General features: G+C 56.5%; 2 protein-coding genes across 10 annotated transcripts; both read left to right on the top strand.

The window, feature by feature from the left end:
- The first annotated feature begins 840 nt into the window (after positions 1-840).
- LMAN1L (lectin, mannose binding 1 like) lies at positions 841-17,670 on the top strand. 9 transcript variants are annotated; one of them, XR_004343751.1, is made up of 14 exons: positions 841-5,096; positions 7,894-8,048; positions 8,167-8,274; positions 8,366-8,424; positions 9,776-9,875; positions 10,270-10,390; positions 11,236-11,291; positions 11,908-12,040; positions 12,345-12,496; positions 13,627-13,694; positions 14,547-14,670; positions 15,283-15,410; positions 16,475-16,660; positions 16,839-16,927. XR_004343751.1 is itself a non-coding variant. In XM_032593588.1 (13 exons), exons 2-13 carry the CDS (start codon positions 7,935-7,937, stop codon positions 17,031-17,033), a joined length of 1,389 nt encoding a protein of 462 aa, XP_032449479.1. In that variant the 5' UTR covers positions 841-1,535; positions 7,894-7,934; the 3' UTR covers positions 17,034-17,670. The 9 variants fall into 9 exon arrangements, 8 of the variants coding, with proteins under 8 accessions (XP_032449479.1, XP_030173547.1, XP_032449477.1 ...); XM_032593588.1 differs by lacking the exon at positions 12,345-12,496 and having other exon boundaries at positions 841-1,535; positions 16,478-16,660; positions 16,839-17,670; XM_030317687.2 differs by lacking the exon at positions 12,345-12,496 and having other exon boundaries at positions 16,478-16,660; positions 16,839-17,670.
- Positions 16,911-22,420, top strand: CPLX3 (complexin 3). The gene is made up of 4 exons (XM_030317697.1): positions 16,911-16,958; positions 17,622-17,835; positions 19,012-19,099; positions 20,803-22,420. Exons 2-4 carry the CDS (start codon positions 17,672-17,674, stop codon positions 21,025-21,027), a joined length of 477 nt encoding a protein of 158 aa, XP_030173557.1. The 5' UTR covers positions 16,911-16,958; positions 17,622-17,671; the 3' UTR covers positions 21,028-22,420.
- Positions 22,421-24,524: the final 2,104 nt, after the last annotated feature.

Here is a 24,524-nt window from a genome sequence, read left to right as displayed (position 1 = left end):
TGTTCAAGCACAAGGAGGGCAGAAGCCGAGCCTGACTGGATGGAAGTGGGGTCCCCCTGGTAGGAGGCAACATACGTGTCTCCTGCATCAAATGTCTCCTGACCCTGGAGAGTGAGGGAGGGGGAGGCTCTGAGCTGCCGGTGGTTCTCACAACTCACCTACGATGTAATAGCGCTGCCCTGTCCCCTCACGTGTGCCCAGCCCTGTGCCTGAGGATACAGAGGTTGGGGGGGGGACTTCCCCACCCCACCTGGGGGACCACAGATGGAGAGTGAGCACCAGCCACCGTATTTCCTCCCCTTACTCAGGTTCCCCGGGTGCTGTGGTCAGTGCGGAAGCTATAATGGTTGGGGAGGCTCATTTCATTCCCCGAGACTGGCAGCTGAGGCTCTGACCCTGTCTCAGCCCTGTCCCAGCCAGCAGGACCTGAAATCCAGGGAGTTCTGACTTTGTAGTGTGCCTCGTGTCTGCTCCTCAGCCCCCTGCAGCCCAGCTGCCAGTGTCTGCCCCCACCCCTGCCCTCCAGCCCAGAGCAGGAGCCTCCTCACCTCCCCCAGTCCGTCCCTTCTGCACACTGCGAGGCTCGTTTTTCTAAGACCAGACCATTCGTTCAGTGACATTTGAATACCTGCTTTGTGCCAGGACTCGGATGCAGCAATGAGCAAAATAGACCTGGTGGAGTTTCCAGTTGGGAAGACAATCACTCAGACAACTACAAACTGATAGCGTGCTATGGAAAAAGACATGTATAACGTGGGGGTCAGATCTTGTCTGTAGGTCAGGAAGGGCTTCCCGGAAGGGGCAGCACGTAAGCTGAGATCAGAAGGATGATCAGGAGGTGGGGGGTGGGGGGGGGTGGGCAGCAGCATTCCAGGAAGAGAGGCTGGGACAGGAGGCAGGACAGCTTGTTCTGAGGTCTCCGGGAAGATGGTGAAGATGGGCGGTGAGCCTTGAGGTGGACAGGGAGGCTGGGGCAAGGGTTTGGCTTTTATCACACTGAGAGCCACGGGGAGCCCGTGACAGTTCTGAGCTCCTGGTGAAGTTCCTGGGAGCACAGTGAGGACTGATCAGTGTAGGAGAGGACGGTGGGAGTGGATGGCCTCCAGAGGGATATAAGGGAAAGCTGAGCGAACTTGCCAATGGATTCATAATGTAGGCGAAGGAGGGAGAGGAGCCACTGTGACCCCTGATAAGCAGGATGGCTGGGGGTGGGGGGTGCACCAGGAGACTCCTCTTCTGGAGGAAACATCTTGAGTTCTGTTAAGGACGTGCTGAGTTTCAGGCGTGCCTGTGAACTGCCAAGAGGCAATGAGCAAGTTGTTGGAACCCAGAGGCTGGAGAGGGGAATCTGAGAGTTATCAGCGTGTGGCTTGGATCTAAAGCCGTGGACAAGGAGGAGGTCACTGTGGGAGGACGTGAAGAAGAGGAGAGGTCCCAGGACCATGCCTGGGGGAGCGCTTAACATTCAAAAGCCTAGGAGAGGAGGCTGACCAGGCCAGATACAGAGAGGAAGGCAGCAGAGTGCCCTGTGACAGGTGAGCGACAAGCCAGCAGGTCCCCTCTTCCCAGAAGACCGGAGCCCGCTGCCGGTGTTAGCCATGAGGAGGTTGCCAGTGACTTCAGCAAAACCTGAGTTTGCAGGGGTGTAGATTTGAGGCCTCACTAGAGGAGGGTGCGAGCGATGTGGGAAGGTCGCCAGTTTTGGGAGATCCAGCTGTAAGAAGAGGAAAGATGATGAGGTAGAAGATTGGAAGGAGGCAGAGGCGTGGGCAGATCCGATGCCAAAGGAAATGACATTTACCTTCTGGCCGCACCCATGTGCTGAGCAGACAGGGAAGACAGAGGTGCAGGGATGGTGATGATCGAAGGGGAGCCTTCCTTAGAGCACAAGGGCGTGTGCCTGCAATGGGAGCCCGTGTCCTGATGAAGGACAGAGGGACCCATGGGCGACGCCCCGGTGACAATAATAATCAGGGAGTGGCGTGGCAGGGAGTTCTGGTTTGGAGTTTGCTGATCCCCGTGGCGTACTCTCACCACGGCCAATGTCAAGCTCCCAACCTGACTTCACTGGAGGCACATTTGACCGTTGGCTCGGGTTCAGAAACCTGCAATGGGCCACGGGATCAGGAGCAGGAAGCAGGGAGGGGCAGGAAGGGGCAGCGTCCAGCAGATGATGGGCTGCGGGAACGCAGGCCCAGGTAGCCAGGTGCTCCCAAGCTTTCTGCCTGGTGGTATGAGTCCTCCCCATCCCTTCCTTACTTCCTTTCTCTCTCTTGGTTTATGGCTTTTTTTGTTCCCTCCTTTCTTTTCTCCCATCCTTCTCTTCCGCTCTGTGCTGGACGCTGGCGTATCATAGATGGGCAAAATGGAGTTCTTACCCTCAAGTTGTTCGTGACTAATAGGGATCCCACTCAGGCTCAACTTGGTGCCCAGAGGTCTGGTGAGGTGGAGGAGGCGAGAGGCGTTAGGTGGCTTCTCAGACATGCAGAGGTCAGGCAGGGACAGAGAATGAGGTGTTTCTGGCAAATGAGGGGCACTGCCCAGGCCAAGGTGCTGAGGTGCCCTGGCCAGATGACGTGCTTCAGCGTGGCTGGGCCCAAGGAGCCAATGAGGGTCTTTGGGGAGGAAGTAAGTCTGGAGAGAGAACAGGGCCCAGGCCCACCTGGCTTTGCAGGCCCCATGAATTTAACTTCATACAAAGGTGGCCAGGAGCAATTGTGTTCAGGGACAAGCAAGGAGTGGTGTGGTCAGATCTGCATTTTAGAAAAATAATTCTGGTTATAATCTGGCCCTGGGGGTGGGAGCGTCCAGAGGGGGGACAGGGAGACAGCGAGGAGACTATGGTGGCCAGGCAGGAGGGGACTGGTGGTGGCCTGGACTGGGGAAGCCATAGGAGGTGGAAGGAAGGTGAACACAGCTGACGTTTTACTGAGCTGAGTGCTCAGTGTCTGCCAGGCCCTGTGTTCTAAGCACATTAGACATATCGTCTCGCGTACCCCTCCAGTCGACTCTCGGGGCCCCATTGTACAGATGAAGAAAAGGCTTGGGGATTAGAGGATCAGGTAAGGCAATATAAGAGTAGCAAGAACAAATTGAAGAGCTTGCTCAGGCTTGACAAGGTGGGGGTTGCCATCCATGAGACTCTAGCCCTGGACCAGGATGGGCCAGAGGCTGGAGAACACGAGTTTCATTTGGACATGTTGTCTGGGGGCCTTTGTGACATCCAAGCAGAGAGGTCCCCTGCAGAGTTAGACATTCATTCAGGCCTGAGGCTCTGGGAGAAGCCGGGTTGACTGTAAGAGGTTTGGGGATCCATGGCTAGAAGCCATGGACGCAGGTGAACTTGGCCAGGGAGCACGTGGAGAGTGAAGAGAGGTGCAAACACAGGGAGCCCCGGTGTGTGGGGCCAGGAAGGAAGAGCAGTGGCAAAGGAGCAGCTAAGGGGGCCGTCAGAGGTAGGGGAGTCCTGCGGGGCACGAGGAGGCTTCTCAGAGCACAGGGGAGGGGAGACAAGGAAGCAGATGTTCACGTCATCCCTCATTGCACAGACAGGTTGAGAAGTATGCACTAGAAACAAAGAACAGGGTCACCGTCAGGCCTGCTGGAGTGGTTTTCATGGGGCAGTGGGGGCCGGAGCCAGAAGGGGACTGAGTGACAGGCGAGGGAGCGGGACCAGACTGGGGCCTGCCTGTCCGCAGCATGGCCATGGAGGTGAGGGGCGAGCGGAGGGAGGCAGCTGAGGGCTTACTTACTGTTGAGAAATGAAGGTTTGCCTTTAGCATGTCCTAAAATTTTCCATTTACAGCCTTGATTTTAATTAATTGGTAGAGCTTCGGTAACTCCATCCTACTGGGAACTTACAAAGTACAGTAAAACTTCAGCTAGCCAGAATTCTTGGCAAACGAGCCACTCAGGAAAACGAACATTTATTGGCGTGAAAAGATTTGAAATATAGGGTTTCTTTTTAAAAACATTTTTCGTATGGATATAATCACATAAATATATGCAGTAGGGAGAAGACTGTAATGAACCCCCACATCCTCACCATCCCACGTGAACAGTAGCTCCAGACCAGTCCTGTGCCCTCCACACCCCGCTGCCCCCAAACTCTGGGACACTTGGAAGCAAACCCTAGACATTTTATCACTTCGTTTGTACAGCTTTGGTACGTTTCTCTAAGAGACAAAACCCTTTTTTAAAAACTGTGACCACAATACCATTATCACGCCTAAAATCTTTAACAATAATTCCTTAATTTAATCAAGCATTCATTGTTCGGATTCCCCAACAGTCTCGTTTCCCGCCCCCCCCCCCCAGTTGGTGGGTTAAAATTAGGCTCCAAACAAGTCCACACATGGCATTTATTTGCTCTGTCTGTTAAGACTCCCCTTCTTCTCTTCGTGTCATTTGCGTGTTGAGGAAACCGGGCTGCCCAGAGGCATGTGTGTTTGGGGATGTGGGACAGAGCTGGGCACCACAGCGGAGCGAGCAGGACGGGGAAGTCCGGGGTTGGCAGGATGATGACCAGATAGTCGGGGCACCTAGCTGCGGGAAGGAGGCAGGATGTGGAGGCCCGTCCTGAGCAAGGGGAGAGGCCAGGGCTGCTGAGGGCTGGGGCCTGTCCTCATGATCCCTGAGGCCTTACGGCTGCCAGAGCTGAAGAGAGGTGGAAAGATGGCCAGGGCCCAGGAATGGGGCAGAGCCAGGTGGGCGACAGGTCAGGGGTCAGGCTGGAGATGAGGAAGGGGCTGGGCCTGAGGTCAGGCCTAGAAGGAACAGGATGTCTGTTGGGGCTGAAGGGAGAGAGGGGAGTGCCAACAGAAACCAGCTCCTCCCCACCTGGCCCCGTCCCCAGGCCCCTCCCCTGGCCTCCCAGCTGCGGCTCCACTCAGGGGCCCAGACACCAGTTCCCTTCACAATGCTGGTGATCAGGGGCCCTGATCCCTTGTTCTGCCTTCTCCTCCTCCTGCTCGTGGGCCCCCACAACCCCGTGGGGGCCAGTCCTCCTCAGAGAAGGTTTGAGTATAAGCTCAGCTTCAAAGGACCAAGACTGGCGTTGCCTGGGGCTGGAATACCCTTCTGGAGCCATCATGGAGGTGAGGGGTGGGGTGGGGACCAGCCATGCCCAGGGTCCCTCATAGTGCTGGAGGGGCTGACCAGCTCTGGGTGGCTGTGACTTGGGGAAGAGTGGGCCTGCCGGTACCAGCCTCTGCCCAAGACGGGGCCAGGCCTGGGGCAGGCAGGACCTTCGCCCCGGGACCCCTCCCAGGCTTGTCTCCCGTTCCACCCACCACAATCCCACCCCATCTACCGGCCTCCGTTTCTCCTCTCTGCCTCTCTCGTTCTCTGCCCTAGGATTTCTCTCTTTTCCTTTTGCCTCTCCTTGGACCCCCTGTCCTTCCTCTGCCCCTTGGACCCGTAAACACACACATGCTCACGTGCTGAGTCCCAGACACGCAGACGCAAGGCAGCTGGGACCAGCACCAACCTCCCTTCTCCCTGCTCCTTGCTGCCCACGAGAACGGGGGGACTGCCCGAAGGGAGGCACCCTCGCGGCCAGCTGCTTTGCCAGAGAGGGCACCAGCTCTGCCCTGTGTGTGTGCTGGGTGGAAGCAGGCACGAGAGCATCTTAACTTCAGGAACTTCCAAACCCAGACCTACAAGGAGTCTGTCTTCTACTTGATCTTGTTCATTAAGGATTTTTGAGGACTTACAAGGACCTATGCAGTAGAGAGGAGCTTAAATTAGGAATGAGCAAGAAGAATGAGACTTAGGGTTAGGGCCGGAGGCATGAAATGAATCCAGGAACAGGGCTTGTGGCCAAAATATGCTGTGAGGTCTGCCCACCCTTCAGAGTTGGGCCATGGATCTGGTTCAGAGCCACCTAGCGGGCAAAACAAAAAGAGAAAGCAGATTCGTTATGTGTTTCTGTGTCTGTGAGATGTAAGTTCTGAGAACGGCATGATTTCTGATTGGGTCTTGGCCCAATCTTCCCTCACAGAGGCACAGGAGGTAAACAAAGGAAGGGGCTGATTCTCACAGCACCAAGCCAGGCCCTGCCTCAAGCGTAGGATGGCAGGGCCTGTACAGCACTCACTGCCGGGGGCCTTGTCAAGTCTGGCGTGTCACAGACCACAGCGGGGAGCAGAGGCACGTTCTCCAAGATCACGCGGTGATATGCTTACCGTCCATTCATTCACTCCTTCACTCACTCATTCACTCACCCTTTTGTCGGAATTCTACCACCATGCCCCTCTGTGCCCAGGCCAGAGACACAGGGCTGAGTCAGACTCAGGGAGCCCACACTTTGGGGTGAGGCCTCATGAACGATCCACATAGAGCTGAATGCGTAAGTGTAGTATACAGTGGGCAATCCTTGCCTCCCACAAGTCACTTCGGAGGCAGTGGTGGCTTCTAAGGCCCCCCAGGACTCCTGACCTTGTAGCCTCCGAGCCTCCCTGCCCCCAACCCTGGCCTTTGCTGAGCAAACAGCCTGGATTAGCAGTCTCCGGAAAGTCCTGGCAGGGACTGGGCCTTGGGCCAGGTTCCAGGCTGGCACCAGAGGGGTGGGGAGCCAGCTGGGGTGAAGCCTCTGATCTCCCCTCTGATTCCTGCCAAACCTGCCTCAGTTTCTCTCCCCTTTCCTTCGCCTCCCCCACCCCCCGCCTCTGTGAATTCTCTCTCACACACACTCCCTTTCCTCACAGTCCTGTCAGCCAGTTGTCACCTTTGCTTTCAGGCTTTGGAATGCCCCCTGGGGACCTGCACCCGGAGCCCCACCCCACGCCCCCGCCTCAATGGGCCACACTGGAGTCTCTCCATGCTTCCACAGCCTGGAGTCCTAAACCCCAACGTGGTTGTTCTCACAAAGTACTCTCCTGTGTCTGGTGGCCTTGGGCGTGTCCTTTTCCCTCACGGGGCCTGTTTCCTCCCCTGAGAAACAGAAAGGGGTGGACGCAAATGTCTCTTGTTGGAGAAACGTGTTACGGCTGACACCCGAACAACGCAGGGGTTAGGGGCGCCGACCCCACACACAGTGGAAAATTCGAGCATAATAATAACCCGGCTCCCCCAGAGCTTAACCGCTAACAACCTGCTGTCGACCAAAGCCTTACCAATAACATAGACCGTCGAGTAACACGGTTTTTTTTTATGTTGTATGTATTATATTCGGTATAAAGTAAGCCGGAGAAGAAAGGAAAATGTTATTAAGAAAATCCTAAGAAAGAGAAAATACATTTACGCTATCGTACTATATTTATCGAAAAAAAACTCCACATGTGGGGCGCCTGGGTGGCTCAGTCGGTCGAGCGTCCAACCTCGGCTCAGGTCATGATCTCACGGTCCGTGAGTTTGAGCCCCGCGTCGGGCTCTGTGCTGACAGCTCAGAGCCTGGGGCCTGCTTCGGATTCTGTCTCCTTCTCTCTCTGCCCCTCCCCACTTGGGCTCTGTCTCTCTGTCTCTCAAAAATAAATAAAGGTAAAAAAAAATTTTTTTTTTAACGAAACAAAACAAAACAAAAAAAAACTCCTCATGGAAGTGGACCCGTGCCATTCAAAGCTATGGAATCAGATGGAGCTGAGTTCCAATCCACTCAGTTCCTTAACTTCTCTGAGCCTCAGTTTCCTCATGTGTCAGGTGGGGTCTTAGAAAAGCAGGCGGCACGGATTTGTGGTGAGGCTTATGTGAGAAGGCATCCGCCCCCTGGCAAAGGCCCTGCCAGCCCTGCTGGGCTCCGTGTCCCACTTCTCCTGCGTCTGACTGCCCACCTCTTAATGGCAAGCCTTGATGTTACTTTCTTCCTACCCCAGAGCCCAGCCCAGGCCAGTGAGTGAGACTGCTGGGGGCGTAGGGGATGGTGGGGCCCTGGTCCTGAGCTGCCCCCGTCCACAGATGCCATACTGGGCCTGGAGGCAGTGCGGCTGGCCCCATCCATGCGGAACCGCAGCAGCGCCGTGTGGAGCAGGGCCCCTGTCCCCTTCTCTGCCTGGGAGGTGCATGTGCAGATGAGGGTGACCGGGCCAGGGCGGCGGGGAGCCCAGGGCATGGTGAGTGGCCCCAAACCACACTCGGCAGAGGGGGTGAGTCAGGGAGGTGGGTGGTGAGCCCGAGGTTCAGTGTCCTGCAGGCCCCCCCTCCCCGGGCTGAGCAGCTGGGGACCCACAGGCCGTGTGGTACACCAGGGGCAGGGGCCAAGTAGGCTCTGTCCTGGAGGGGCTGGCCTCGTGGGACGGCATCGGGATCCTCTTCGACTCCTCCACCGAGGATACCCAGGTGAGTAGTGATCTCCTGTCGCCCTCCCCCCCTTCCCCCTCCCCCTCCACCCCGTGCCGACGGCTCAGGTTGCTCGTCACCTCCCATGCAGAACAGCCCCATCATCCGTGTACTGGCCAGTGATGCGCACACTCGCTACGAGCCGCGTGGGTAAGGGCCTGTCCGGACACACCCCTACCCCATTCCTGGGCCCCAAGGGCCTCAGCGGTGACCCACACTGTGTACACAAGCCCCTGCCCCAGCCTCTGACGGGGACTCATCAGAACTGATGGCTGCTGCCCTGGAACCGCCTCTCGCTTGTCCCAGCTGTGCCTCCTCTAGGACAGGGACCAGAGTCTGCGTGCTCTTCCCAGGAACTGCCCCACTGAGTCCTCAATTCATTCAACCTAACGCCCCAGGTTGGGGGGCGGGACATGAAACGACACAGGGCGTAGCCTGCACTGAGTGTTGCCACTCACACCGTCTCATCTGATCAGCAACACTCTTGAGAAGGGGAGATCATTAGTCCCCAACTACAGGTGAGGGCATTGAGGCCCAGAGAGGTGGAGTGAATGGCCCAAGGTCACACAGCCGTTGGCAGAGCTGAGCTTTGAGGTCAGATGGTCCCCGCCCTTCCCCTGAGCCAGCCGCCCGCCTGCCAGAGCCTTCCCTTTCTCCCCGATGACGATGACGAGGCTTTCCATCCCACCCAGGCCCGTCGTCAGTGTCTCCCAGCACGCATCCCTTAGCTCATAACAATTAGAATAATTGCTAGCATTTATGGAGTAGAGCTTACCTGTCTGCGGGGCACAGCGCCAAGCACTTTACATTCATTGTCTTAGCTAACCCTCATAACAATGTTATGAGCTAGTTCCAATTATTATCCTCATTTTAAAGACGGGGGAGCTCGGGTTTGGAAAGATGTGGTCATTTGCCCAAGGTCACACAGTTAGAGTGCAAATCGCAGAGCTGGCTTCTCCCTGCTCTGTGCGGCCTCCCTCTTAGCCGCAGGTGGAAGCGCTGTCTGTCTGTGTGCCCAGAGAAACCTGGGACCTCTCGGGCCCACAGAACGCGGCTCCCGTCCTCTGTCCTGAGTCTGTCTGCTGCAGTCTGAGCGTGGCAGAAAAAAGAGGAAAGAGGAGCCCTCCCCAGAGGCACAGGGGAACGAGGAGTCTGGGTGGGGGTGGGGGGGGGGACAGTGGGGGAGGTGGTGGGCCTGGGGGGTTGAGGGCAGAGATCCAGTGCTGCTCCAGGCTCTGTCCCCCTAGGGAAGAGTCACAGGAAGGCCCTGGCGTCTTTCTGCCAGGCAAGGCTTGCTTTCCAGCTCCCCTCTCTCCTGCTAAAGAAGCAAGGGAGACTCATGCTAGACAACAGGGACACGTTCCATCCCGGGTGACCCGTGGGGCGGGGTGGGGGGGGGGTGGGGGCGTGCTGTAGGCCTGGGCAGAAAGGCCCCTGGGACGACCCCCACTGTCCAGGCCTTGCGTCCTGTGTGGCCTGGCTGAACTCCAAGTGCCCACAGGGATGCAGCCAGCGGGGTGCTGGGCTCCTGCCGCCGGGACTTCCGTAACCTGCCGAACCCCCTCAGAGTTCGGATCACCTACTGGGGGCAGAGGCTGAGGGTGAGTAGCCCTTCCTGCTTTCTCAGATTCCCTGGGCAGGGAGTGCAAACTATAGGACTCAGAGCTACAGAGTTGCTATGTGAGTGCCCATGGTCCCAACACACCCGTGCCTGTGACACCACACAGGGGCCCGACACATACAGGTGGCACCCACACGGGACCCTCCTCCCTGCACAGACTCCTAATCCCAGAGCACATACTGACGAGGGCTAGCGTGAGACCAGGCAAGCGTGCCCCTCCATGCCATGCTGACACCAAGCTGGGTGGCCGCTTGCCCACCTTTAGAACCCAGGGAAGCCAGTGAATCAAAGGTGGGGATGACAACCCGCTGCCGGGGTCAGGGGAGAGGTGGGGGGTTCCAGCCGCGAGGGGCTCACTCCTCTGTGCCCCTCAGGTGTCCTTGAACAGTGGCCTCGCTCCCAACGACTTAGATGAGGTCTGTGTTGACGTGGGTCCACTGCTTTTGGCTCCTGGAGGTTTCTTTGGGGTCTCGGCAGCCACTGGCACCCTGGCAGGTGAGGGCCTTCCTTCTGAGCGGGTGAGAGCAGAGGAATGGTACCTAATGAAACACCCTGAGCACACCTTCTAAAGAGCTCTGGGTGTGGGGCCAGCCACTTCCTCTCTGTGTGGTCTGGGCAAGTCATGAGCCCTCTCTGGGCCTCTGTTACCGTCGGGGCAAGGTCATGTCTGCCTTGCAGAGTTGCTGAAAGTCTCAAATAGGATAAAGCACAAGAAGCTTTTATTCCAGTGATGGCCCCATAAGTGCCCCAAGCTGGGAACTGTGGGGCAAGTAGAAGAGGGACAGCCATGAGGACATTGAGGAAACCGCAAAGGGGTGTAACATAATGAAGAGTCCACGGAGGGACCCACCGCTGGCAAGCAGGGTGCAGTCTGAGGGTGGGAGTTCTTGAAGGCTCGGACTTTAGTCTTTAGACTCTGAGCACTAGGGAGCAGTGGAAGGTTTCCAAGGAGGAAAGTGACACGGTCTCAGAGCCATGCTGAGGAGGTGGCCGTCATATGGTTGCTTCTGCCACTCTGGGGCCTGAGGGTGTCACTCATTCTGTTGCCATGGCTGTAGCCCAGGACTGTCCAGTTTTCCCAGTCAGTGTGGGCCCACCCTTGGCTCTGCGTGTGGGTCAACCCTCACAGTCCACCCATCTGCTTGTCTGCCCCTCACACCTTTCCCATGAAGTGAGCAAGACGAAGGTTAGAGAGGCCCAGAGTCACCCAGATCTCCTGCCTGCCTGGAATATAATAGAGCTGGGCAGGGGGACCGGGGGGCGGGGGGGTGAGGGCTGAGTGAGTGGGCTGCTGGGCAAGGGCGGGGGTCTTACCTTCCCTTCTCTGCCCCCTCTTCCAGATGACCATGACATCCTGTCCTTCCTGACCTTCAGTCTGAGTGAGCCGGATCCAAAGGTGATACCACCCCTGGGTCAGCCTTCAGGGATTGCTGGGGGAGACAGTCCAGGGACCCCTTCCTGCCCCAGATGCTTCTATGTCATGGTGTATTCAGCCCTGTCATTCGAGCCGCTATCTCTACTGATCTCTCTCTCTCTCTCTCTCTCTCTCTCTCTCTCTCTCTGAGTTGCTCAGACCAGGCCTTGTGCTAGGCAGTGTGGGGGGCCAGAGGTGACCTAGAGCTAGGCCCCGTTCCTGAAGCACCTCCCAGGCCGTCAGGGGGCTGTGGGAGCACAAAGGACGGGTCCTGACCAGCCAGGGGAGCAGGGAAAGCCACCTGGAAGGCATGAGCTTGAAAGGGCAGAGAGAGTAGCTGAGTGGAGGAGCAGCAACAAAGGTCTGAGTCCTGGGCGAGCCGCTGGGGCCTGGGCGGCAGCTGGAGACATAAGCGTGGGGGATCGGCAGCAGCAGAGCCTGAAACCACAGGGCTTGGTGGCCGGGGTGCTTCTTCCCTGGGTGGGATGCGTGTTTGGTCCGGGAGCGGGACTGGACTTGTGGAGGCCCCGTGGGAAGGCTCCCCTCACCCGCAGCTCTCCCACGGGTCTCAGGCCTGAGTTTGGTCTTCTTTCTCCAGCCTCCCCCACCGCCCTTTCTGGAGATGGAGCAGCTCCGGCTGGTGAAGCAGCTGGCAGGGCTTCGGGCAAGGCTGGCCCTGGGCACCAGGGAGGATGTGATCCCAAAGCTGAGCTCCGAAGTCCAGGAAGAGGGTAGGGACCCAGGGAGCAGGCAGGAGAAGTAGGGGTCCATTTGAGCATCACAGGATCCTCTTCCCTTGGAATCAGGGGTGCTTTAACCAATCGGGAGACGAAGGTTCGAGGGGGCCATATCTAGCAGACCCCGGGGCCCAGGCTCTGTCCGATCCCCACCCCACCACCCAGACACAACTTTCTGGGGGCGAGCTGGAGGCAGAAGCCATGTCTTTCTGCCCCTCGTCTCCAATAAGCCCCAAAAGATAGGATCTGCTACCCCACTGCAGTGGGCTACCGGGCCCAGCTCTGCCCCAATCTCCAGGGAAAAGGATCCTTGGCCTGGAAGAGACGCTGGGCAGACACCGCCAGATCCTGCAGGCTCTCCATGGTCTCTCCAGACAGTTGGCCCAGGCCGAGAGGCAGTGGAAGAAGCACCTGGGGACCCCAGGCCATGCCAGGCCTGAGGGAGCCTGGGTGAGTGGCCCCTTGGGCACCCAAGGCCCTGCCTGCAGGCCTGGAAAAGCAAGCTCCCTAGCCACTGGGTTCCTGGCACCGGTGAGCTCCCTCTGTCCAGAAAGAGGAGCAAGCACTATACTTAGGATCTAGTCTCCCCCAAGGTCTGGAGGGAAAGGAGGGCAGGGGTGCAGTGCTGCAGGTTGCAGGAGGGGGTAGACCTGCCAGGCGGGGGAGCACACAGGAGGGTAGCCCTGCACGAGCAAATGCCCACGGATCCACGCGGCCGGGGCTGGGGAGAGGAGATGCCAGGTATTTGGACACGGGTCTGTAGACAAGCGCCAGAAATAGACTGGGTGCTAATTTGCATGTAGCTCCACATGTGATTTGGTTCCCATACGGCTTGCTTAATGCTCAGACGCACCAGAATCCTCGTTTTTATCTCCACTGCCATCCTGGCTTCTCTTCCAAACAGTCATGCCCCGTGGCACGCCCAGCCTGGGGCCCGAGAGCTGAACTCAGTCAAGCTGTTAGATGCCAGGCAGAAGAGGCCGGCGGCTCCTGTGGGCTTTGCTGGGCTCTGGCAGCTCAGGGTTTACATCTCGTGTCCTCAGGCCAGAGCAGCTGAGGCTGGGCTGCTGGAGTGGGGGAGTGGGGACGGGGCCACACTCCACGGCTAGGCCTCTATGATCCTACTTCCAGGCCCAGAACTCTTGCTGCCAGATTCTCTCCACCCCAGAGAGGGGCAGCCACTTCTCCAGGCCACTCACCGAGACAGAGGCCTAAGCATTGAGAGTTGCTCGGCACTGGCCCCATCCTGGACTGTGCCCTGCGGTTGGGGTCGGGGAGAGGGGGGCGGTAGGTAGAAGACTGGACTGGGCCTCTGCCTCCTTTAAGGGCAGAACCACTTCTGAAAGGGGGAGGAAGCCCATGACCCTCAGGGGGAGGGATTTGAGAAGAGGGGGAATCCAGAAGCCCAGATGCACAGGGGATAAACTCAACGTGTCAGATAATGTCCAAACTGAGGAAGAGCCAGGTGAGGTGGTAAGGCGTTCCAGAAGGAAGAGGGCTACAGTGTCCTCGGGAAGGTAGACTCTGAGAAGAGAAGGGCTGTGGCCTGGGCCCTGGAGAACAAGCTGGCCCTGCTACAGGATTCTGCCAAGGTCAGCGCCCTGCTCCGTGGACAGAGGACTCTGCTCCAGGACCTGCAAGAGATGAGGTAAGGGCACCTGCGAGGAGGGGTTCTGGGGAAGGGGCAGAGAAGTCCGGCTCCACCCACTTGCTCAGCCTCAAGTTCCTCCATTGGCCCCCTATTCCTTTCCTCACTTCCTGAGCATCCAGCACAAAGCCTGGCACACAGGGAGGGGCGGGGGCAGAGTTAAGTCTGTCCAGTTGACCTGAATTTAATTGAATCAAGTTTAAAGTTTTGAAAATCCTAATTTAAAAGTAACTCTCCCTGGGGAGGGACACAAACCCCCTCCCCAGGGAGAGTTAGTAAATCTGAGCCTTCCTTCAGGGACGGCTCCTGGAATGAGGGGATGTTTTGATGGCGTTCTTGGAGGAACCATAACCAAGATCAGGCCGAGCTGAAGAGGGCAGTCCCTGACTTCTTTTTGCCCCCCTCCAGCCTCCCAGCACCCCACCCTAGGCCAAGCCCAGGGAGCTACCCATGGGGCTCTGGGGACAGGGAAGTCACCCTGATGCTACAGAGCAGGGAAGCTTCAGGCTGGGTGCTGGATTCTGGGTCCCTCACCCACATCTAGATGTTTGGGGATGGGAAGATGGGAAGAGGGAGAGGAACCAAATCCCCTGGGGCCTGGGGATGGAAAACAAAGCCCAGGGAGCCTGGAGTTGAAACAGACAACGTTAGGAAGACCCTTCTCTGAGCTAAAGCTGTCTGAGGATATAGGAAGAAGGTTTGGGGTAAGACCAGCCCCTAAGAAGGAGCCCTATGGATGGTGCCTGTTTCCCACCAGGTGCTGCCGTTAGGGATTGTGAGAAATGGTTAGGAGGCCTGGGTACAACCAGAAGAGATAATGAGTCATCTCCCTTGGTTTCCACCCCCCACCAGGGATGCAGCTGCCCACGTGGTCTCAAAAGCCCAGCTCTTCTATCTGCCTGTGGGCACCAAGCATCATTTCTCAGAGCTGGCCCAGATCCTGGGCCTCCTGCAGAAGGACCTTCGGGGCCCACTGGTAAGGGGGAAGGAAGGGGTGCCATGGGGGCCCCATCCTTGAGGTTCTGGCTCAGCCCCCTTCTTCCAGCACTTCTGCGTCCCCAGGCCCCTTCTGCCCTTGCACTCCCCTCCCGGGACTGCTGACAGGCACACCTGTATCTGTGCCTGTGTCTGTGATACAGATCTCACCTTCTCTCTGCCCTCTCTGCACTCTGGAGAGTCCCACAGACTCTCAATGGCAGCAGGGCCCTGGGGACCACTTGGTCCAACCCCTTCAGTGACCAGAAGGGAAATGGCAGTACTAGAGATCGATGGTGGAACCTTCTCTTCCCCGTGTCCCTGGCCCATCTTGCTCCTACCTTGGCCCTCACCATCACCTTGTCTTTCACTCTATTTCTTTCTCATCTCTAGAGCCTTCAGACCCCTGGTGATCCCTGGCCCCAGTCCTTCCCAGCCGTCCCCACAGATGGAGCCAGGGGAGCTAGGGTTGGGGAAGTAGCTCCCTGGATGAGAACCAGGGTGCCCCAAGCCTGGGGGAGGGAAATAGAGCCCACACATGGCCCAGATTCCAGGTCCCCTTTTTCCTTCTGGGTAAGAAGCCGATCCAGGACCTTAGAATGTCCCCTTTCAGAAAGCGGCAGCCAAGAACCGCCGCCCACCTGGCCAACCCCCAGGAGCCTCCTCGTGCCTGCGGCCCAGCATCTTCTTGTTCTTCCTCCTCATTCAGACTATAGGCTTCTTCTGTTACGTGCACTTCAGGTGCGTCTTCCCATGACTGAGACATGCTATACTACTTGACATCTCTTGATTCTGGGTCATAGCCATTCGATTGGGACATGGGGCACTGAGGCCCAGGGGTAACATGCCTGGTCTACCAGGGGCAAGGAGCAGCACCCAGGCTAGGACCCATTTTTCCAACAAGCTCTACTGGCCGCCTGCTCAACCGCTTGTCCCATCTAAGTCCTGCCCTCACAAAACTCACTTGCTAATGTGAGAAACCGATGAGTAACTGATAGTCACACCCTATCTGGTCAGTGCCATAATGGCAGGGAGCTCAGGGGCTGTAACAGTATGGGAAAAAAGCACTTGACCCAGCTTAGGGAGATCAAGGAATTGACTAGAAGGGACATTGGATGTGGGTCAAGATAACTAGGAGTTTTCTAGCCTGACAAGATAAGTAAAGGCATCAATACAGAGGAACAGGATAAGAAAAGGCATGGAAGCATGAAAAAAAGCACAATATTCTGGAGAAAAAGTGTCAAGTTCAGTGTCAAAGCAAAAGGTGGGACCAGTTTGTGAAACTGGGCAAAGAGAATTTAAAAGAGAATTTAGAAGAGAATAAAAAGGAGGTCACTAATTCTGCTTGACGGGTGTTTGTTGAATGAATGAAACATTTAGAGATGGTGAGTGTGCTAAGGTGCTCAGAAATTGGACTGACAGTCCTTATTGGTGGAATGTCAAGACAAGAAGAATCAGTGTGGTCTGGGATGCTCCTGGAGGAGTGAAGCGTGCTGAGCTTTAAAAGCAGAGTAGAAGGAGGCACAGCCTCCAGGTAAAAATAGCAAAGGTACCAAGTGGAAATGATGACAAGCTTATGCATTATGTACGAGTTCGATGGTGGCCATAAGGCTGGAGCCACCTAGACAGGCCTTGAATGCCAAGGAAAGAGTCTGGTCCTGATGGGGCAGGCCAAGGGAGCCATAGAAGGTCTTAGAACAAGGGAGGCTGTAATGGAGAGATGGTAGAGAGGTGAATGTAGAAGCCTGGTCTCAAGAGCCCTGAAGGAAGAGATCCAAGTAACCTTCTTCTCCTTTCCCTGGCAGTAGGCAGGAGCTGGACAAGAGCCTTCAGGACTGTTTGTCCACAGGCAGCCCTCCTCTGTGTCCTGCACCACGCATTCCTGGGGCCCTGGGGATTCTGAGGAGGCAGCCTCTCTCCTCCAGCATACACGCATGACTCACCTCAAAGCCCTGAAGGAATCTCCCCAGGAAGTGGATGGTGTCCAGGGGGTGAGGGTTTGGCCCGTACTTCTCCTTCTGGGTGCCCAGCTCCTGCCCACACCTTAGCTTTTGGGTAGCTCCAATATTATTAAAGGTGATTTCCATCTCCCCACGTTTTGTTTGATATGCTCCTTTACCTTCTGGCTTTACCTTAATTTCTCTGAAGGCTTTCACCTTCTCTGGATAGGTAGCTGGGAGTGGGCTCCAAGTGGGCAAGGACATCAAGGACTGGTCTGATTGCCAAAAGACCAGATACCCCACAAGCCTCGAGCCCTGGACTGTGGATCAAGAGGGAGTCACAACTGTGGTAATTCTGTCCCCAGAACAAAGAGTGGAATCTCCAGGTGCCCCTCTTGGCCCAGCCCAGCCAGCATCACCATGAACAACTCTCTCCCTCCCCGCTTCCTGTAGCTCTAGGGGTCAGCAGAGCTGGCATAGGAGGGAGAACTCTGAGGCAACCCATGGAGACATAACCGGGATTCCCGCTTTCTGGTCTCCCTTTCCCAGCGCCCAGCTCTTTGGGCAGCTGCTGGGGCAGCGGGGTGGGGAGGATGGTGTAGGGCCCAGGGCTGGATCTTTGCCCCTTGCTGCCACTTGGATCTGCCAGCTGAAATCCTGGCTATCAGCGACCTGGGAGAGGAGGAGGTGGGGGGAGAGTAGGAAACAGGGTTCTGGACGTGCATCAGTGCAGCCCCTTTCCCTGGGGAGCGACCCCACCCCGCGCAGGCCCTAATCCGTTGTTAGCAATGCCCAGGCGGAGCTTGGCGTTGAAGGAGGCACGTGGGGGAGGCGGGAGTGCGGAGCGGGCACGTGGTCCAGCCTCCTCAGCCCCGTGCATGCCCCCCGCCCCCCGTGAGGAGGGGTTTGGGGAGGTGGGGGCGGGCCTGGGCGGGGGCGGGCGGCGGGAGGCTCAGAGCGTGGGGCGCGGGCCGGCGGCAGGAGCTGTCCGCGAGACCTAGTGCTGAAGTAGGTGCGGACGTGCCTGGCGCCCGGCGCCCGGTGCCAGGGCCAGCGAAGACCATGGCGTTCATGGTGAAGACTATGGTGGGCGGCCAGCTGAAGAACCTCACCGGGAGCCTGGGGGGCGGCGAGGACAAGGGGGACGGGGACAAATCGGCGGCCGAAGCGCAAGGCATGAGCCGAGAAGAGTATGAGGAGTATCAGAAGCAACTGGTGGAAGAGAAGTGAGTGGGATCCCTTCCTGGCTCCAACGACCTTCCCCCCGCCCCCACCCCCTCCAGCTACCTGGCCCACCTCTAGGGCGGTTTCAGACCCCGAGCCCTCTCACCCTACTTTTCTAGATGCGGTAGGAGGCTGGGTTGTGCTTTCTAGGCTGCCCCCAGAGCCGCCCCATCTCAGACCCAGGACCCGGCCCCAGCTTCGCACTCAGGGCTCAGAGGGAGTGGGGGCAGGGGCAATAGGGACCTGGGATGGGGTGGGGGCACGTGCATTTCTGACGAAACAAGTAATCCCTTAATCCGATCTGGTCCTAACCGTCTGCATCTTCCAACTGGAGCTCCTCTAAGCCTGAGGCTCCGAGAAAAGTAATGAATCTGAGGGGGCTCAAAATCACGGAGACAGATCTTGAGATGGGGCACTCATAGATACTGAGCCTCAGTGTCTTCTTGTGTGCAGGCAGTGCTGGGACAGAGAGGCAGCTGGGGTGGGATAAGGAGCTGGACCCCAGAGTTAGGTTGCTTAGGTTTAGATCCAGGTTTCGTGTCTGTTTAGCTAGATGACTTTAAGCCAGTTACTTAAACCTTTCTGTGCCTCAGTTTCCTCTTCTGTAAAATGGTGATGGTAATCATAAAGCATGCCTTATATATGTATAAGAATTAAATTATTTAACGCATGTTAACTTCATAGCACAGTGCCTGGAACATAGTAAATCATTAAATATTAGCTATTATTTTGCTTACTCCTGATAACAGTTTTTTTGTAAGTTGCAAAAGAGGAAAATAAGTGACTTATCCAAAGACATACCGAAAGTGGTAGTGCAGCCAGGACGCAAACCCAAGTCTGCCCCGAATACTTTCCCCCACAAGACACAATCTATCAGGAAGGGAAAAGACAGACGGAGTTGGAGGCCGCGAGAGACACCCATTAGGGTCTGCAGAGTGAGCCAGACCAGCTGACTCTCCAGCCCCATAGTCCAGTGGCCGGTGCAGAGGCAACAAAGGACAGTTATGATGGGAGAGAGGCAGCAAAGACTGACGGAGGCCCGCCAGGTCAGACACACAGGCTAACAGGCTGGAGCAAAGCGGTCGGCGCCGGGACACGGAGACCCCGCCGGCCCTTTCCTCGCAGACCCCGCCCATTCTCTCAGCCCTTGAGATGACTCCGCCCCGGTGCCCCCGCAGGATGGAGCGGGATGCGCAGTTCACGCAGAGGAAGGCAGAGCGGGCCACGCTGCGGAGCCACTTCCGAGATAAATACCGACTGCCCAAGGTAAGCTTACGAGCCTGGGCTGGCAGGTACATCTGGGATTCTGAGCTTGGGGCTCCCCACTCTTTCTCCCAGCACAGCTGGGCACCACAACTTTCAGCTCCTAAAACTCATGGAGACGAGTTCTTGGTTGGATCCTTCCTTCTCGGACTCAAAGCCCAGTCTTCCCAAGGCTGATAGGTTTGTGTTTCTGGAGCCAGTTCAGGCCCCTTCTCTCCCCCACCTACCACTCTCCCAACCCCCAGTCAAGCCCAGGCAGATGAAGAAGTGGAAGGCAGTAGATTTTACCCCAGGGTTGAGTACACTCTGAGCTCCCGAACACCCATGGAGGGTGGGGTGGGGTAGAGAATGCACACCCTCTGTGTGCCAGGCCCTTGACCTTCATGCCCTTATGTAACCCCTCAATAACACTTCCAGGTAGCTATCACCCACACTACAAATAAGGAAACTGAGATTCAGAGAGGTTGAGGGACTTGTCAAGGCCATACAACCAGCTAGTAATGGAGCTGGGGTCAGAGCTCAAGCCTGTGAATACTGAACCTCAGCTTGCTCCAGGACTCCTGGCTGGCTTCCAGGGTGTGGTGTCTGTCTGCAGAGAGCAAAATGCCCCTTGGTTGGCCAAGCAGCCAGGAAGACGTCTCCCATAGGCACTACAGCAGTACATGGGCATGTAAGTGTTGCCTAAGGAGAGAACTGAGGCACAAGCTACTCCCAGTGCCTAGAATCTTCCACTTGAATTGAAAGATCAGACATGTGAACATTACATTCACTCATTCAACAAATGTTTACTGATCCCCTGGCTGCCTCTGACGTTCCGCAGGGCACCAGCCTTCTGGAAGTCTCTCAGAGGGAAAACCACTCCAGAAAGCCTAGAAAGCTACTGAGTTAAACCCAGCTAAGAATGGAGTCATTAAAAAAAAAAAACAAAAAAAACAAAAAAAAAAAAAAACGACCAGGAATGGAGTCATTCCTCAAATGCTTGCACGAGCCACATTAAGAGAAACAACTCCTGCCACCAGGAAACTCTGAGTCTAGTAGAAGAGGGAAGACTTGGCGGTAACTGAGTAGGACATAAAGTGGAAAGCCCCAGGGTTCCCAAAGGGAAAGAGAAATGCAATGGCAGTCAGTAGGTGTTGTGCAAAGAGAGCACAGATGTTGGAATCCATGATGTAGGTTTAAAACGAGCGTCTGTGCTTCCTAGTTGTGTGACCTTGCCCAAGTTGCTTACTTGAGTAATTTACTTAAACTGCACCTCAATTTCCTTACTTGTAAAATACAGATAAAAATACCCACCTCACAGGGTTATTTTGAATGTCAGCCATACAGTAGGCATTTGATAAATGGTACCCATCACTATTATCAGTAACGTCCTCCAGTGTAGTTAATGATAGTCAGCATGTGACTTGGCTGATTAGCACAGTTTGACTCCTAAGTATTTTCATTTTGCTTTATTCACTATGCTGGTGTCTTCAATATCTCAGAGTGAAGTAAGGTGGTATAAAAGTGCAAGGTCTCCATGTCCAAGTGTCAAAAGCTTGATCCTGGGATGGGGGTGGGGGAGTGGGTGGCTGAACTCACCAGAGTAAGTTCTCATGCGGCTCGAGAATCTAGGGGCTGGGAGCCCAGTCCAGGCCTCCTCCCTGTCCCTTCAACTCTGGGTCTTCATGGACCTCCAACCACACTCCACCCTCCCCTCTTCCCTTCAGAACGAGACAGATGAGAGCCAGATTCAGATGGCAGGTGGAGACGTGGAGCTGCCCCGGGAGCTGGCCAAGATGATTGAGGAGGACACAGAGGAGGAGGAGGAGAAGGCCTCCGTCCTCGGGCAGTTGGCCAGTCTCCCTGGCCTAGACCTCGGCTCACTCAAGGACAAGGCCCAGGCCACATTGGGGGACCTCAAGCAATCAGCTGAGAAGTGCTACATCATGTGACTACTTCCTCTGGGGCTGCCCGCTGGGGTGACCAGAGGGCTGGGCCCACATGAGGGCTAAGAGCATGTCCCAGTGTTCAGGGACCCATACCCCATCTTAGTTTTGTTCCCCCTGTCCCATGCTAGCTCAGGACCCTTCCCATCTGTGGCCCAAGTCTGCCTTCTGGTCTTTCTCTTTCCACTAGGAACAAAGTCCCCATTCCTCACCCTTCTCCTCAGGACCCACCCTCTCTACTCAGCCTGGAGAGGCCTCCTAAGATTGTAGGAATAGGCCCATCCCTCTCTGGCCATTGCCCTAAGTTCCTGCACACAGGATCATGCATAGAGAGACCCACAGAGGGACATAGAAGCTGTGGTATGTGCAGAGGCATATGCCACAGCTGCATCCTGGCACACCCTGGCACACCCTGGCACAGACGCACATACACAGGGTCTGTGGGCAGATACCCTCAGGAGACAAGAGGCCCAAGGTTGAGCCTCCACGTTCATTCTCCTTGAAAGCCACTGCTCTTTCTGGGTCTCATTTCATCATCTCTAAAATGGCGATGGACTGGCTAACTTCTAAGACTTTCTGGCTTGGCCTCCCTGGCCTTCGGAGCCAACCCCACACCACTCCTTGGGCAGGACAGCAGCTGTAGCCGTAGCCTCTACTGTGGGCTCTGGCTCTCAGGAGCTGAGCGATGCTGTGTGAGGGGCCGAGTGCCAAGGACGAAGCTGGCACTGAACGGTAGCCCAGGCGGCTCTAGGCCTTTTCTGGACCCAGGCCCAGGCAATTTCTGTTCTGTTCCCATAGAACTCTCTCCGGATTCCATAGCTGGATCTCTTCTCTCCGCTCAGCGAAAAATAAAAATTTGAAAAGATGTACCTATCCTCCCACTTCTTATGGACCTCCAGGAGTCTTGGGGTTCACAGCCCCACAACCCTCCTCAACCATAGCTTCATAGGAATGCCAGCAAGCTCTACCCTCTGGGGGCCCTGGGCAAGAGCGGGGTCCCCACACTGCCCAAGCACCAAGTCCAGCCCGGGGCCAGAATAGGTCTGGGCTTTGAGGAGGATGTGGCAGCCAGCCGGATGGGGATGCACCTGGAGAAGGTCAGGCCTCCGGGCCACTACTTGGAACCACAGGAGGGGCTGTGGCTCAATCACAGCTGTCTCTGGCGCCTGCGCCTATACCCCCTTCTCACCTCGGAGATGGAAGGTATAACAAAAAGAAGGCAGGGCAACCGCTTTCCAGTCCTGGCACTGCTGTGTGACTTAGAGTAGGCCCCTTTCCCTCTCGGAGCCTATTGTCCCTGCTGTGACATGAAGAACTACCGCCTCCCTAAATAATAATACATGTTTTAAAGCCGTCTGGAAAGCCTTTGGCACATGGTAGACCATCAATAAATGACAACTCATTCCTTAACAAAGAAATGAGGAGCCCAAATCTCATGCTACTTACTTGTGGGGGGTCCAGGAAACCAACCAGGCGGCCCCACAAGCAGACCTCCCAAGGGGCCTGAGCCCCAACATGCTACAGGCTAACCCCAAGTGTCCTTGCTTGCACCAGCCCGTGGGGAAGCTAGTCAAGATTTAGAGACCGAACAGCCATCTGAGGGTTTGGTTTCAAGGGCAGTTTCCATTAGGTGTCCTTTGTAAAATAAGGACAAGAAACATAAAACCTGTTCAGTAGGTAATGTGGGGAGAAGCAGGTGGGAGAGAGAGAAGAAAGGGAGGATGAGGAATTAGGAGAGTGGGGGAGGGAGGGACGCAGGCTCAGGACAGGGAGGCTTGGGCTGTCACGCTGGGCCTTCCCTCCTGAGCATCTCCGGGTAAGGGGCCTGGGCCCCGGGGGCAGTCTCTGGACAAAAACCGATCCTGACCTTCCGAGAGCTGGAGGAGACCCAAGCTGGGGCCCCAGGCTGGATGTAGGGCGGGGGGGCCTCCTCAGCAGCATCAGCAGCCAGGCCCACGTCAGCACTCCACCCTCCAGGGGCCTTCTGCCTAATGGGATTGGACAGACCCCTTTTCCCTCAGTGGTTTGCAGGACCCAGAATGAAAGAGGCAGGGAGGCAGGCCTTGCGGAGGTGGGCAGTTAGCACTCACTGAACCCTCACAAAATGAGCTGGTTGGGGCCTAGGGTCAGGGAGCGGGAGGGGGCTCAGCCCTCACACTGGTTTCTTATTCACGCCTGGGAACCCCAGGAAGCCCTGACGTGTCTGTGTATCCCTGGAATGGGGGCAGAAGGCTCTGGAGCTAAAGAAGCCAGCTCTGGGGCTCGGGCAGAGACAGACGAGGAGGACAGGCTAAGGGGTCCCCAGGCGCTGCTGGCCTCTCCCTGCCTCCCCACTTCCCTCCCCTGTTCTCAGGGTTTCTCTGTCAGTTCCATGTCCCTTTCATTTCTGTCTTCCCCATCTTCTGCCTCATTCCTGGCTCATACCTGTCTATACCCATGCCCTCAGCTGGGGGCTAACAGCCACACTGGGGCCTCCTCTGTACCTGCCGGCACTCCCAAGCCCTCAGCGCCTGTCTACGTGACTACTCTCTTCCCAGCCTGCTTCTTCCACCTGTTCAGTCACTTGGTCCATGACCGGTCTGCCCACCTGGTGTGATGTGAGGGCCACAAAGAAAGCCACTTGCCCCCAAACTTCCCTGTTCATAGCAAGCAAATCCCTGCCATTATGGCACCATCATTTAGTGTAAACCATTTACCTCTCTGGGCCTTTTTCTTTCTCCTTTCTTCCCTCCTTCTTTCCTCTCATGCTTGTAGGCAGTCTGAGGATACAGGAGATGTTGAAAGGGGACGAGACAGCCCCTGCCACCCCCCTGCACGCTTTCAGGAAGAAAGCAATGGCAAAGATGGCCGGCCTGCTCCCCTCACCCTGACTCCTGATTCTGGCCCCATAATACTGGAGACTTCAGGAAGATTGGTGACCCCTGCCCAACTCCAGTCCCTTTCTTCTGCCTTCTACCCACCCAGACAGCTCAGGCCTAGCTCTCAGAGGGAGAGTGGTACAGAAGGAAGCAGTGACTTTCCAGAGGCCAGCTGGTCTCCAGGGAGAAGTTGGGAGGGTGAGGGGGTTTGGAGTTCAGAGGACCTCCCCTTCCCCCATTGGCCAGATGGTACCTCCTCAGACATGGAGGCCCCCGGGCACGCACTGGGGACATCTGGGGGAATGTTCACTTGCTGAGCCTGAGAGGCTGGCCGTGCCTACTGACCCAGCTGATGCCTGAGGCTGGGTTGGGGGTGGGGAGCTGTGCAAGGGGAGCAGGAGGGAGCCACAGAGCCTGCTCCCCTCCCTCTAACCCTGTGCCTGCCAGGCCTAGCTGTTCCCGGAATCCTATGGGGCAAGACAGGGAGAGCAAGGGGGCCAGGGTGGGCTGATCTGGGGGAGCAGTGGCACTGAGCCTTATTCAGCAGGAACTATGCCTCTGTGTGCATGATCATGAGCATAAATCCATGTCGGGTCTGCATGGTTCTGTGAACCTGAACATGGCTTTGTTGTTTTTGTATGCTGC

Source organism: Lynx canadensis, chromosome B3, assembly GCF_007474595.2.
Source record: "Lynx canadensis isolate LIC74 chromosome B3, mLynCan4.pri.v2, whole genome shotgun sequence".
NCBI classification, from domain to species: Eukaryota; Metazoa; Chordata; class Mammalia; order Carnivora; family Felidae; genus Lynx; species Lynx canadensis.
Note: the sequence above shows the minus strand (reverse complement) of the source record. Positions and strands in the feature narration are given on the sequence as shown.

Excerpts from the sequence above, each read along its gene's own strand:
- CPLX3 (XM_030317697.1), top strand. The coding sequence starts at position 17,672 with ATGGCGTTCATGGTGAAGACTATGGTGGGCGGCCAGCTGAAGAACCTC. Across the intron at positions 17,836-19,011 it reads AAGCAACTGGTGGAAGAGAA|GATGGAGCGGGATGCGCAGT; the intron begins GTGAGTGGGATC and ends GTGCCCCCGCAG. Across the intron at positions 19,100-20,802 it reads ATAAATACCGACTGCCCAAG|AACGAGACAGATGAGAGCCA; the intron begins GTAAGCTTACGA and ends TCTTCCCTTCAG.
- LMAN1L (XM_030317687.2), top strand. The coding sequence starts at position 4,781 with ATGTCTGTTGGGGCTGAAGGGAGAGAGGGGAGTGCCAACAGAAACCAG. Across the intron at positions 8,275-8,365 it reads CCTCCACCGAGGATACCCAG|AACAGCCCCATCATCCGTGT; the intron begins GTGAGTAGTGAT and ends CCTCCCATGCAG. Across the intron at positions 12,041-13,626 it reads CTCCGAAGTCCAGGAAGAGG|GATTCTGCCAAGGTCAGCGC; the intron begins GTAGGGACCCAG and ends GCCCTGCTACAG.